The sequence below is a fragment of the Emys orbicularis genome, chromosome 3, assembly GCF_028017835.1.
Source record: "Emys orbicularis isolate rEmyOrb1 chromosome 3, rEmyOrb1.hap1, whole genome shotgun sequence".
Taxonomy (NCBI): Eukaryota; Metazoa; Chordata; order Testudines; family Emydidae; genus Emys; species Emys orbicularis.
Genome location: NC_088685.1, coordinates 129380302 through 129394806, shown reverse-complemented (window position 1 = coordinate 129394806; position 14505 = coordinate 129380302). Strand labels below are relative to the sequence as shown.

The following is a 14505-nucleotide window of genomic DNA, read 5'->3' as shown; positions in this document are numbered from 1 at the left end:
TCCCCCCTCTCCTATTTAGCTATAAAGACAGGTGGGGGGAGAGTTGTGACCCCTTGAGGCCTGTTTGTGGCTCTTCTGGGGGATCACAAAACCCAGTTTGAGAATCTGTGTGTTATAGCATCTTTTGTGTTAGTTTGGTAATGGGCATTGCTGACATGGGTATGTGCCTGGCAAACTATCTATGGCATTTATATGATTCACCCATCACTGTTGTGTCTGAGTGCCTCACAATTTTTAATCCCTGTGAAGTAGAGAAATTCGATTATTCCCATTTTACAGATAGGGAACTCAGTCACGGATAGGGAAAGCGGCTTGCCCACAGGTGCACTGGACTTCTGTGATGTAGTAGTGAATTGAACTCAGAGATACTAAACTAGGACATTAACTGCTGGACCATACTTACTGTCCAATTGGAATAGGCAAGATGTTGCAAGCTTAGGGACAGCATGGAAGGGGGCTTAGAGATGAGTGCAGGAGGAGTAGTGAGGCTGGTTTCAATAGCACAGAGAGGGGAGGAGTAGTAAGAAGTGATGGCAGAGATGTAGGCATGGTGGAGTCGTACGTGGCCCTGCAGATAAGAGAAGAAAATTAAACTTCAAAGCAAAGATGCCGGGATGCCACTAGAGGGATCGAAGAGGAGAGTGAGTCATGAGTGCACCAGTAATTTTGAGGCGTGATCATAGGAGATGTTAACAAGCAGTTGAGTGAATTTCCTGAGTTGCCAACAAGTGGCGACTGAGTTTTGCAGAGCAGCCGTGGTACAAGCCGCTGTTGTTCACAAACAGGAACTGCCTGCTCCTTTCATTAGAAAAGGTCCATATCACAACAGCGGCATGTGCTTTTTCTTAGCAGTGCTCGGTCCTGCTGAGTCAGAGTCACCTTGTATGCAGCCAAGCAAAAGCCAGTAAAACGGGCATTAATAAAGTTGTTCTGAGCCACGCAAAAGAGCAGAGGTAATGCAGATGTGAACTGCTCAGAGGCAGGATATTTTTAGAAGATAAGACGTGGATGGGCTGAAGGCTTAGCAGAAGAGAGCTACTGCAGGTAGAGAAGTGAATGCAATACGCATACTAGAGAAACAGACTACTTCATATTTGGGGAGCTCCCCGCTGAATTTAATGTCCTACTGGATCTGTGACACAAAGATTAAGTCTGGCACCCTGACTGAGCAAGCAGGAAATGCTTCTTTGTCCTGGCTCTTTGGGATTCAGGGGAGGAGCCCTATTGTGTGAGAGCACCCTGCCCCAAGCCAGTCCCAGCCTCTACTACAGGACCAGCACAGGTTAACTGAACAACTGGACTCAGCAGAGGTGGCAGCTGCTGTGAGCCTCCTGCAAGTAAGGACCACACAGCCCCATGGATGTGCAGGTAAGAAACCATAGCTTAGACTCCCGTCTGCAGTCACTCTGCTCTGTTTCTAGCTAGGCGCCTCTCCCCACCCCAGCTCACTCTGAGTGCAGAGCAGGGGAAGTTTCTCCTCTTCCCACCTTCGGGGATAGGTAAAGGGAGCGGAGGGGTGTGGACATGGACAGTGTGGGAGGGAAGGCAGAGGGGGACCTTGGTGAGGGCAAGGCGGAACATCAAGAAATGAAGAAAGAGGAGCATGGCAGGATGTGCAAGGGATTTGCAGGAGGGAAGCCTGAGAGGCAGAAACTGGGCTGGGGACTTGGGGAAGAGGAGCTGTGGAGGAGAAAGCAGAGAAATGAAGGATGAAGACAAGGGGGGCTGGAGAGATGGGACTGGGGAGAGGCAGAGCAAGGCGGGATGATAGGATACATCAAGGGGCAAAGAGGGGGAATGAAAAGCAAGTGGGCATCATAGAAGGAAGATAGAGAGGGGGACATCACAGGATAAGATTTAGACAGACCTAAGGGTAGAGGGATACTGGATGTGGCAAAGGGGTTATAGACACCTTGGAAGAGTGAACAGAAGTGGGATAGCTATGGGTAGGTTGTGGAGAGGAGAATGGATGGTGTTTGAAGGGACAGGAAGTAGAGACTGGACTTGTGGGTAGAGGAGAGAGGGATGGAAAGTTAGGTAGAGGCCAGGGAGGTGTTTAGAACTTTAGGTGGCGGTAGGAGGGAACTAATACTGCTGGGAGCTTTGGGCATAGCGTGGCTCCTGGTTCTGTGAGTGTCTTTGTCCTCCCTTGACTTTGTTGACAGAATTACTCCACTGATTGGCAGCTGTCAGCTAGGCCTGATTGATTCCCAGGAGAAAACAGCCTTTGCTACTTGGGTTATTCCACTTAGCCACCCCTCAGCATTTAATAGGTTGTATCCTCCATGGCCACCAGCAATATGCAGCTGCACACCTGCATGATGCGTCATCTTTAGTCCTGCTTATCAGTCACATCTGAGTGAGGAGGGAACTGACCTGGAGGGAGGCTGAAGTCAGTGCTCACCTGAACTCCTGCAAATCTGGGAAAGGAGAAGCTACATACCTGCTAGGAAATGGGCAGGTTCAACCTACCCTACCTCCACCCACAGAGAAAGTGGAGATCCTGCAAAAAGCCATTCCCTAAAACCAAGAAGCAGGTATGATCCTTCTTGGAGATGGCCGGCTATTGCACGGGATTCCTGCCATATTTCACCACACTTGACTGAGCTTAGAAAACAGTGAGGCACCACAGCAGGTGTGTGAGACAGAACCATGTGACCAGGCTTTCACAATGATACAAGAACATATTTTGTAAACAGCCTGGACTGAGCAGCCTGGATTTTAACTGGACGCTTATTCTACTGAGCAGATTAATTGGATATTGAATTGGGGGCTGTATGATTCCAGAAATTTCAGGGTGAAGACCACAATATATTATACTGGAGATGTAGACTCCTTCCCATCGGGGTGCGGAGTGGGGAAGATCTTTAAGGTAGAGAGGGTGGTTGCTTTAAGACAGTACTGGCTTGGGAACCCTTTTATTTTGGTTACAGGCCATGCTGCCCTGTATTGGTTACATACTGTGAAAGAGTCTAATCTCCAGATCATCCATCACTACTTGAGGCTCCAGCCTTATGTTTTCCATGTACGACACTGACCTGGGAGGCAGCTTGGGAAGGGTTAACTTCCTTTCTCAGGACACTAATACTGCTGCAATCTTTAGAGAGTGAATCACAGGTCACATTCGGAGAGGATGAGTGTGTGAGGTGTTTCTGGCCTTTCACAGAGAAGAACTTTTTCTGGTCTGACAGCACCCTACCCCCAAGTTGGTCGCTGGAAAGAAACCCCAGCATCCATCCCTCTAATATAATGAGGTCAGCATGGGTTATACAAGGGGAGTTTGTTAGACAAGTGGGCCTCGTTAACTTGCCAATTTGGGGCATGTAACTTGCTGACTTTGCCTGTGGGGGAAGCTCAGAGAACAGTCAGCCCACAAGAAAGGATGGCTCTAAACCAAGTAACTGGGAAGGGGATCTCCCTCCACAGTGACCGATTTACGTTTTTTTTTTTTTTATAAATTGCTGCTGTTAAAGACAATCCTGGGCCCGCATTCTAGTCCATGTGTGACACTCCAGCTGTGGAAAGGGGCTGCAAAACAGCCAGATGTCTCCAGCTGGCATGTAAAGTTGTCATAGCTACCTTCTGTCATCCCCCCTCCCCCCATAGCCTGATTCCAGCATGGGGAACAATCTGGGGGGAAAGCATGGCCAGATGTCAGTGTGCTCTGGCAACCCCCAGTAAGTGGTCAGTCCCTTGGGGGCCAGCAGCAGCCAGGGATAGTTTCGAGCAGCTCTTGGACTGCTGTAAACTATGCTGGTGCCAGAAGCAGGGAGTGGATGACAGGGGATGGATCACTCAGTGACTGCCTGTTCTGCTCATTCCCTCTGAAGTGCCTGGTATTGGTCACTGTTGGAAAACAGGCTAGATAGCTGGACCATTGGTCTGACCCAGTATGGCTGTTCTTATGTTCTTATGACCCAGGATCAGGGAGCCACAAAATGCTATTCATCCCTCCTTCAGCTGCATCCATTGGCTAGTGGGCATAGCAAGAGATCAAAGCCAATAAAGTAACAGCCAGCCTGTGGCCTGAGATAGAGGGGTCTAGGGTGGATCTTCTGTTTTTGTTGGGTTTGTTCAACGAAAGCCTAAAATGAACAGATACCCTAGTAAAAGGTGGATGGCTAGAGGGAGGGGTGAACACTTGGGGGAAAAAATCAGCCAGAAGGTCTGTTGTGATTTAAGAGAAGCCAGGGCTCAGTTATAGTCACCTCAGAGAACAGACATTCCTGACTGTGAGATGGAGTCATTAATTTAATAGGTCCATTCCATCTCCAGTTTCAGTGAGCCCTCCATGTGAGAGCTTTTAGCTAGGAGTGTGTCGATCCCCTGCTTGAGAACTGAGATTGCACACACGTTGGGCTCAGATCTTGAGACTCACTTAATCTTAGGTAAACTGACAGAAGGAATGAAAGGGGTGTCAGGTTGATACACAGCAGGCCCACTGGAGACGCTCACAGCTTGGTACAAAATGAAGAGCATCTCAACCTTATCAGATTTCATTGGTAAAGAGTCTGCACATTCCTTTGGAGAGACTCATTAGAAGGCAGATAATCCAAAGGTCTGGACAGGGACATCAAGCAGGCCAAAATGTCTCTCAGATCAATCAAAAAAACAAAGGGCCCAAAAATGCTTTCCCGGAACAGGTGTTGCTGGCGGGAAAGACTGTGTGTTGGCTCTCAACTGACAATCTCTCCAATTGTGCCTTTAAAAAAGAGTGGCATGTTAAAAACAATTTTAAAAAAGCTTCCCTATCTGAGTGACTACCAACACAGTGAAGTATTACAAAACAAAGGATTTTGAAAATTTAACGTGCCTCTCACTGTTGCATGTGTGCTCTGTTTATTCTTGCATCAGAGTGGGCCGTGAAGCGTTTCATTTTTGTTTAAAGTCAGTATCACTGTCATGTTCTTATGCACTAGTTCAGTTCAGCACTGGTTTGGGTTACAAACACTACAGGAGAAGGCTAGGTATGTAACTACCAATATTTGCACCTCCAAAACAAAGACTGGGTTGAGGCTCAGCTGAAAATTAGACTTTATGTATGTGTGCCAAGTGTGATAGTCCTTAATATGAAGAGACAGTATTTCACTGTCTATTTAGAAAGTCTTGCATTTATTTATACACATGCTATTCTCAAAGGGATATTAAGAACTTCTTCACTCTTACTTGGGGTTGGAAGAATATTTTTCTTCTGCATTTACTTGAATTATAAAACAAGAACTAAAAATATCAGAAACTGGACGTTCCTCAAAAACAGGAGCTAGCTTTGACTTCTTGGTATGTTAAAATATATTCAGCCTTTTTCATGTTTTCTTTGTTTTGGTCTTGAATGAGTGTGTGTATGGGAAGCAACACTGTGCCATCTAGTAGCTGGTAGAATGATTCCCAGCTGTGTATTCTCAAATTCCACTGGGCTTGCTGGGGGTAGGGTATCTTCCATTAGACAAACAGGCAACAAACTTGTTTTTGTCTGCTATATCTTTGTAAAGATTGTGAAACCCTCTAAGTAATAGTCTCACATTACCTAGTCACATAAACAGTCTGGTTTGTTTGTATGGTTTGCAACCTTAGTTAAGGAACAGACCTGATATAGATTTCCAAGCAATCTTTTAATCTTTGCCCTTTAAGGTTTAGCTGTAATTGTATTCCAGCTATGCATTTAACTATCTGCATTCTTCTGTGCCAGGAACAGAAAGAAGCCACATACTATGCAGATGAAATATGAAATTTTGCCTCATTCTTACAAGTGATTTGTGAACTTGAATATAAAGTACAGAGATCTAATGCGAGCTGATAAGTCCTAATTATTATTGCTTCACAGCAACTGAATGAGTAACAGGTTCATATGGAGTTTTCAGTATCAGAGAAAGTAAAGTTCACTGGCTGACACACAACTGGCTAACAATTCTTTCTACTACAGATGCAGTGAGAAGTTGATCCTTACCAACAAGCAGACCTTGTTTTTCCCTCCCTAAGCACCAGCTGGGCCACTTGGATCACCACCTTTAACTGTCAGGCGTTTATCTTCTATGAACCAACATGGAAAGCAATCTTAAGAATGTTCTTGTCATTTCTTTTGGATTTTTACTTCTATTTACTGCTTATGGAGGGCTGCAGAGTCTGCAGGTAAATGTAGCTAGTTTCATTAGTTGCTATGATATCCGTTCCTATAGTATCAGTCCAGTCAAGGGGTGTGAAACATAATCTTTTCTTGGTATCTTTGAAGAACACATGTGCTTTTCTGGTGTGGGTTGAGATATCAGTCTGGCAAAAGATGATGTGTTTTACCCAAGTTCCAGAGCTTCTGTTAAGAATTTTATCCGTGTAATGCAATGGAAGGCCTCAGAAAGAGAGGGGATTTTTAGGAGCAGAAATAGTTCTAGAAATGCCTAGATCTGTAAAGAAATGCCTAAGACGTAAGTTGGCCAGGAAAAGGTGACATGCTATCTTGTTTGCAGACTTGTGCAATGCCAAAAGCAGGATGTACCCTTCCTGCCATACGATCTTAAACTGTGATCTTGTCAGATCTCAAATCAAATTTCGGAATAAAAGGCTGTCTCGAAAAACCCAGAATGCTGCAAGTAGGGATGTTGGTAATTCAGGATGTGGTTCTCTTCTTTCTGTGGCCCCCTCTTGATGAAGAAAAAGGGTGCATTTTTCAATCATGTAAACTTAATATGATTGGAAAGTCCTGTTAATACGCAGTCTAATACATTTGAAGCCTGGTTAACTGGTTGCATTGTAGCCTAGCAGGAACCTTTAAAGAATTTCTTTTTCATCTCATGATGTTTAAACCGATCTCATGATTTTTTGTGTTCTGACTAATAATATTTAAATGCTTGGAGCTGGCAATACTTTATCAATGGATTTTTAAATAAGAATCCCCCTCTGATTTGCAAGCCAATCTGCATGTCTATTGAACAATGAGTTCCTTACAGCTGCACAATGGCGGCCATGGAAGGGAAGTGGCAGAAGCTAATATTGCTTCAGGCAGCATTACTCCCACTGGGATTTCCGAACTGCTCTCGGAACCAGCCAGGGATTATGGGCAGCTGGCCTTCAGCGCCAACTCTGAGGTCCAAACCCTGCAGAGCCAGTTGCTCCACTGGTGGAGAAGCTGCTGGAGGCTCAGATGAAGGATGAGACGAGGCCATGGAAGATGGTACCCTGCACCCACTCTGAAAGATCTTAACTAGAATGGGTCCAAAAAATGGCAACACACTAGTTTTAGGTCAAAATTCAGTTTCACCTAAATTAAAACTTTTTGCAGAAAAATGTTGATTTCAACAATGTTTTTCAGTGGGAAAAAGCTGAAACCAATCATTTTGACTTTCTCATTTCAACTTTGTATTATAGTTTAATATTATAAATATAAAAGTCAAAACAAATCAAAACGAGAAACTAGAAACAACATATTTTTACCTTATTGAAATGACACATTTCGATGCTCCCAAATCAAACCTTTTTGGAATTGTTGTTTTGTGGGAAACTTCAAAATTTTGATTCTTTTCATTCGGACTGGGAACTTTTTTTGTGTGGGTGTGTGAAATGTCAGAATTTCCCATGGAATGGAAATTCCAGTTTCAGACCAGCTCTAATTTTAACCCCTTGTGCTCATGGAAGTAGAGAGCATGATCTGACCCAAGGTTCTTATTTATTAATATGACTGTAGCACCTATGAGCCCTAGTCATCGACCAGAACCCCAATGGTTTAGGTGCTGTGTTTAGCTAGTAAACAGGAAGCACATTTTTGCACTCTACTAATTACTCTATATACATCCAAGAGCTGTAGCCAGCCACTGAAAAGCACCCATCTCTAGAGTGGAGGGCAGCAGACAACCAGTTACCCACCATGCAACGTGTCATAATAGTGATGGGTAGGGAGGAGACAATTTTGGTCAAGGTGACCGCATGCGTCTACAAAAAAATGCCCTGGGGCTTACATGGGCACACACAACTTCAATTTTTAAGGTATCCTTTGAAATAACCTTCCACAGGGCAAATTGTCTGGAACTCAGATCTACCTAGGAAGGGCCAACTAGACCATGCTGGAATTTGAACCTTTGGGTCTAAGAAGTTTTCAAACCTTGTGCTTAAAGTATTAAGACATTGCCTCAGGCAAAAATCCCCTTGGGATTATGAATCAAGAGACTTTCTTTTCAAAGTAAACAAGAAAGAGAGAGAGAAGGAAAACAGATTTTCCTTAAGTCTCATTGCTCTAAAAATCAAAATGCGTTGGTTGCAAACCAAAATCCTGGATCTGAACCCCACTCTGCATCCCAAATGTTTAGACAATTCACAATCCAAACCTGAATCTGGATCAAAATTTTGAAGCACTGATATTTCAGCTACCATATCTCCCCTTCTCACATGGTAAATTCTGGGTCAACTTGTTTTTGTCTCCACAGAGCAGTCTCCACTCTGAAGAAGGTCTTGGCGTTGCCTCACTAAGTGTTATCTATGCAGCTCTCATCCTCTCTTCCATGTTTCTCCCTCCAATCCTCATTAAGAAGCTGGGCTGCAAATGGACCATTGCAGGCTCTATGTGCTGCTACATCACATACTCCTTGGGCAACTTCTATGCCAGCTGGTACTAATGGCCTTTTATACTGTTCTGCCAGAGTTTAACTAGTGAAACCCCATTCATTACATCTGGGTTAGATATGCAGAGGGGCAATTTTTCCTCCTCAGAGGGTTATCAGTGTTTGGAATTTCCTGCCCCCACTGGAACTGCCAGAACCAACCAAATGGACAACTACTTGGGCAGAGTCGTCCCTTGGGTAGGGCGAATCAAGGTTACCACCCCGGGTCCCGCACTTTAGGGGGCCCTGTGCTTCGATAAAATCATGAGGAGGCAGGTGGGGAGGTGAGGTGGTCGGGCGGGTGAGCGGGGTGAGGAGGTGAATGGGGATGCAAGCAGCAGTCAGGCAGGGGAGTGAGGAGGAGCCCCCCTACCAAAACCTTCCCCTCCTCCCCAATGCCTCCTGCCTGCCAGTGGGCCCTGCCGATCAGCACCTCCCCCTCCCTCTCAGCGCCTACCGCCTGCCACGGATCAGATGTTTCGGGGTGTCAGGAGGCATTGCGGGGGGGAGGGGAGAGGAGCGAGGGCACAGCATGCTCAGGGGAGGGGGCGAAACTGGGCAGGGAAGAGGCAGGGCAGGGGTGGAGGGGGGGTGGGAAGAAGCAGGATGGGGGTGGGGCCTCAGGGGAAGAGGAAGAGTGAGGGCGGGGCCTAGGAGGAAGCGGGGAGGAGCACCCCCCAGCAGATTAGAAACTCGGGGCCTATGTCCCGGGCCCCGCAGCCCCCTAGGGACGGCCCTGTACTTGGGCACCAATGGTATCTTGGGGTATAAACAGAATTAGAAGTTTAACAATGGTGAGATTCTTGATCACATATAGAGGTTTAACTGATGGGGATCAGGAAAGAATTTCTCCCCTGAACCTGTTGGCAAGGCTGTAGGGTAGGGAAGATTTGCCTTATTTTGAAGCAGTCAGCAGCAAACATCCCTTAGGCTCAGGTGGGTACATGCCACATGATTAATTTACTCTCACTGCAGCTGTAGGAATGGCAAGGCATTGGTGAACACTAGTCCAGCCAATCGTCTTCTATGCTTCATTTAGAGATGGGCTGAAGCTGCAAAGTTTGGATGTGGATCCAAACTTTCCCATAGATTGGGGTGTTCAAATCTGGGGTTTGGCTCATTTTAGAGCTAGTCATGAAGTTCATATCCAAACCAAACTTCTCTAGATCAATTTTTTTGGTTCTTGTCCATTTCTATATTTCAATCAATAGCTTCTCATAAGAACAAAACAGCTAAACACATACAGCTTTTTGGACCAGTGTAAGAGAAGAAAAGCCATAGCAGAGTAAATAGATAGCCTACAACATACCATTTAAGCTGTACTTGTGTATGTCCATCACTCTTGTAGCTTAGGTGATCATAAGGTTCTCCTCCATCAGTAAACACTGCTCTGTGCCAACTAAAACCAAGCTGAGGCCAGAAAACGGGGCTTCTAAGGACAGGATTTTGGATATTTCTAGCACTAAAGATGTGGGGAGAAACCAGCTGACCTAGTGGTCTGATATGCAGTATTTATTTCCGCCAGAGTCCATCTTAGAAACAAAAGAGACATTACATTAACAAAATCCCCAGGAATTTCCCCAAATGTGAGTCCTCAAAACTGTTAACCCATCTGCAGAAAAAGAAATAGTGCCCCAACTCCATCCACTTTATGCTTTAACATTTCAGTTGTCTGCATAAATCACCATTCGTTTCAATTGAGGATGGACACCCTTGTTTTGCCTCATTCCTATCCTGCCTTAGTACTATGGATTAGAAAGTACACCACTCCCCTGAACTTTACTGGTTCATGTTCTTCCTAAGGGAAGTTGCAAGAGGCTATCCCAGAGAAGAAAGGAATATGTCTAGCCCAGAATGAAAAAAGGATTAAAAACAAATAGAATATGAGAAAAGAGCAGACTATGAGATTGTAAAATTCTAACTAAAAAATAGAACTGAATGCAGACCATCCATTTGAGCCACTTTACTTTTGGGGTTTTTTCTTCTATCCCAAATGCATAGCACAGACTTCCCTTTAGCTACAAAAATGTTTCCTTGTAAGTTGATTTTCCCTTTAACATTTTTTTCAAAAAATATTTAGGACAAGACTGCAGCTTTAATCCAATGCTTCTGGGGGGGCTGGGGTATTGTGGAACTGGGCAGCCCCTGCTAGACCCTTTTTCAAGCTGTGGTACCCTTCATGCCAAACCCAGTTCCGCTCGTCATTGGGTAGGGGACGTGAGGCTGGAAGGGAAGGCTACTTGTTTTGTACCCCTCCAGCCCACTTTACATCCATCCAGGGTAGGCACAAGCTAGTCCTTAGATTACAGAAGGAAAGGGTTCATGAACTAAGACTACTTGTATGAACTGCACAAGTCCCCCCAACCCCAAAATATAGTTGGCATCGTTCTCAGATTTCACAATGTTCAGTCATTCCTAGTTTAAATTCATTGGGGCAAATTTGTCCCTGCAGTAACTCCACTGATTTACACAAAAGTTGAATATGTTTGGGTCATGGGTGGTGGGTAATGGAGTCTGGGGGAGGCTAAACCTCCCCAAACCTACATTAATGCTCCCTGCCACTGGCCCGGGGCCAGGGTGTGGCAGAGCTCAGAGCTTCTCTGGGTGGCTCAGGCTCAGGGCTCGGCCCCAGGTGGCTGGCTGGGGCTCAGGGCTTCTCCAGCCTACTCTGGGCAGAAGCAAGCTGGTGGGGGTGGGGTAGCAGGCTAGCCAGGGTTCAGGGCTGCTCCAAGCACTAGCCAGGGTTCAAGTCTGTGCTGGTGGGCCAGCTGGGGCAGAAGAGTAGGAGTGGTATCAGGGCCTCAGGCAGAAGAGGCAGGGCAGGGAGCTAGCCTCCCCAAACAGGGGATGCACACACTGCCCATGGTTTAGGTGTATTGTGATATCTGAGGCTCTGGGAATAATTTGGCTTATCTTTTTTATTTATGGAATGCAGTGTTCAGTGATCTGCCTTGGAGGGCAGATAGATGGACAAACAGATAAAATATATGCTAAATAAAGTATTCTTTGGCAGGTACACGCTAATCCCTACCTCCATAATCCTGGGACTTGGGGGAGCCCCTCTGTGGTCTGCTAAATGCACCTATCTCACAATAGCTGGCAATTTGTATGCCCAAAAGGCAGGGAAAATTGGAAGAGATGTCATCAATCAGTATTTTGGGCTCTTCTTTCTCATATTCCAGTCTTCTGGAGTCTGGGGAAATCTTATTTCATCTTTGATATTTGGCCAGACTACCACCACAGGTAATATATATATATATATGTATATTTAAAGATCTAAAGTATAATATTTATTTCTTGTACCCTTCCATCATGCCCGGTTTCTTAAAGAAAAGATTTATTGCTTTAAAGTTTATTTTTTAAAAACTTGGTTAAAAAAGTCAGGCAGAATAATGCAGAAGCAATTTCATGGATGTTTTGGGGTGAAAAGTCAAATGTGTTTTACATTTTTAAAAATGCAAGTTTAATCACTGATAATAATTGAACTGATTTTGAGGTTTCTTAGATTTAGTGCTTAAACTAAGTGCCAGAGAGAGGCAGAACTGTCTACTGTCTAGAACATGGGACTGGGAGCCAGGACTCCTGTGTTCTAATCCACGCTCTGTCAGTGAATTACCATATAGTTTGGACAAGTCACTTAACTTCTCTGCCTCAGTTTTCCATTTTTAAAATGGGGATAACAAGCGTTAACAAGAATGTTGTATTTGGTCAACATCTTGAAGATGGGAAGTATTATAATGTATCATTATCACATTAATCTTGCTGCTTCATTCAAAGGTCGGTATATAATGGAAATGGGAGATTATTGAGTGGAAAGAAGTTACAGACATCACTGGATCAAGCAGGAAAAATTGCTTCTTTTAAAGGAGGTTTTTGTCTCCAAGAGTTCAGAGTTCAACTAGAAATTGGGTTTAACCTTATATATTCAGGAAACTCACATCAGGTTTTATTAACAGTGTAAGTCTAAAAATATTGTCCAATCTGTTGCACCTGTTTTATGCCAGCGCAGCTCTTGAAGTCAGTGAAGTTACCCTGGGTCAGACTTGTATAACAGAGTGGAGAATTTGGTCCCCTGGGTATGAATCTCTACTCCAGTCCTTTGCCCCTGAGCAAGGTGGATATAACACACCACCATATCAGAATAGTGAGTGGCAGCACAAGGTGCAAGGCAAGGGAGAATCAGGTGCAGTCTCGCTAGTATTGAACTGTATTGTGGCTCACGGAGATACAGCAGATCCACTTTGAGGAGGTTCCCTCACTCTTACATTTAGGTTTGCACGTCTCCCTTAAAATGCTGAGGCCATCTCTGTGGGCCTCCGCTTTTATTTCATTGATTGGCTCCTTTGGATTTTAGTGAATGCTGTACTTGTGAAGGGGGCTAACTTAGCAGCTCTCACATCTGAAGCTTTGTTTATCTAAACAGTGACAACATGGGCAGAGCCAGTATAAGCTTCCCCCCATTGCCTCACCAATGAGCCTCAGCCTTGAAGTGGAGGGACCTTCTATACAGCTGAGATTGAACTCCAGTCTCCAGCTAATTCAGTTCTTAGCCTCTCTTTGGACACTACCAACAAGGGCGTACTCGTACTTTTCATCACCAACATTTGTTTTTGTTGTAGCAAGATGGAAAAAAAAGTAAAATATGCTCATTTGGAATAAAACCTTTACAAAATGCAGACCTCCTTCCCACACACACACTTATAAACTGGGCCAAACCCGTCACAATAGCTAGCCATCCCCATGAAAGCAGGACACCCCGATTTTAATGGGAAACATTGTAAGAATGAGAGCTCCCGAAATATCGAGGGGCTGGCAGGACATGCTGCTTGGCTGCATCACGAGGGAACGACACAGGAGATAAAATTGTAAAGGCAGTAGCCACATATAAAATGCAACATTCATTTTCCTCTCCCCTTCCTACTAGCACCACTTTGGGCTTGATTTTCAGAGGTGCTGAGCACCTATTGACCTCAGTTAGAGCTGTGGGTCCTCGGCACTGCTGGAAACCAGGCCTCATACTACTTAAGTGCCCTGTGTCACCACCAGGATATTGCACGTGAGAAGAAAGAGCACCAGGTTTTGCTTTACATAGTTGAAAACTTAATCACGTTCTTGATTTATTTTTCACTCCCGAGCCTCAGGACTGCTCTACATTATACTTTGCTCCCCAGGGGCCTTTGCAGAAGCTGAGAATAGCCAGAGTGCAGTGTCAGGCGGTGATGTAAAACTGCTGAGGCAGGTCTCTGTCATCTGGAGAATCCCTTTATACCAGGGTTATTCCCCAGGGGCCATTTACACTCTGTTTAAGCTTCCAGTATGACATAAAGACTCTGGGACAAAATGAAGAGTTCACCCTTGTTTATTTAACACACTTCTGGAATACAATTGTTTTCCTGAAGTGCCACTGGTCCAAAGCTATGCAAATGTGGCCACTGGCCGCGGTGATCACTTTATCCACCTTGTTAATTTTCACCTCGGGGCATGTCTACATTACTGCCTACGTCGATATAAATTATGACTCTCAGGGATGTGAAAAAGTTTCCCCAGCCCCAAGCAACACAAGTTTTGCACTGTCCACACCATTGCTATGTCGGCCAGAAACACTCTCCCACTGACATAGCTTCTGCTTCTCGCATCGGTGCAGCTGCGCCAATGCTGTGCTGTAGTGTAGACTTGCCCTCAGGATAGGGTGACTAGACAGCAACTGTGAAAAAACAGGACAGGGGGTGGGGAGTAACAGGCGCCTATATAAGAAAGTCCCCCAAAACGGGACTGTCCCTTTAAAAAAAGGACATCTGGTCACCCTACCTCAGAGTAAACTTGATTTGTGTACGTGGTCAATAAACAGCTTGTGCATGTGGGTGTTTAGACTAAAAGCTGTGATGAAAACAAACCAACTGCAATTAATGTTTAAAATAACCAT

At 45.0% G+C, this 14505-nt stretch overlaps 1 protein-coding gene across 3 annotated transcripts in view; it reads left to right on the top strand.

The window, feature by feature from the left end:
- The first annotated feature begins 739 nt into the window (after positions 1-739).
- UNC93A (unc-93 homolog A) overlaps positions 740-14505 on the top strand; it is a 30399-nt gene continuing 16633 nt past the window's right edge. For 2 of the 3 annotated variants that reach the window (XM_065400865.1, XM_065400863.1), the window contains exons 1-4: positions 740-1368; positions 5921-6126; positions 8409-8590; positions 11596-11825. In XM_065400865.1, coding sequence (XP_065256937.1) covers positions 6040-6126; positions 8409-8590; positions 11596-11825 — 499 coding nt within the window. In that variant the 5' untranslated portion in view covers positions 740-1368; positions 5921-6039. Of the gene's footprint in view, positions 1369-5920; positions 6127-8408; positions 8591-11595; positions 11826-14505 lie in introns of those variants that run through there. The other variant, XM_065400866.1, reaches the window with a different exon arrangement.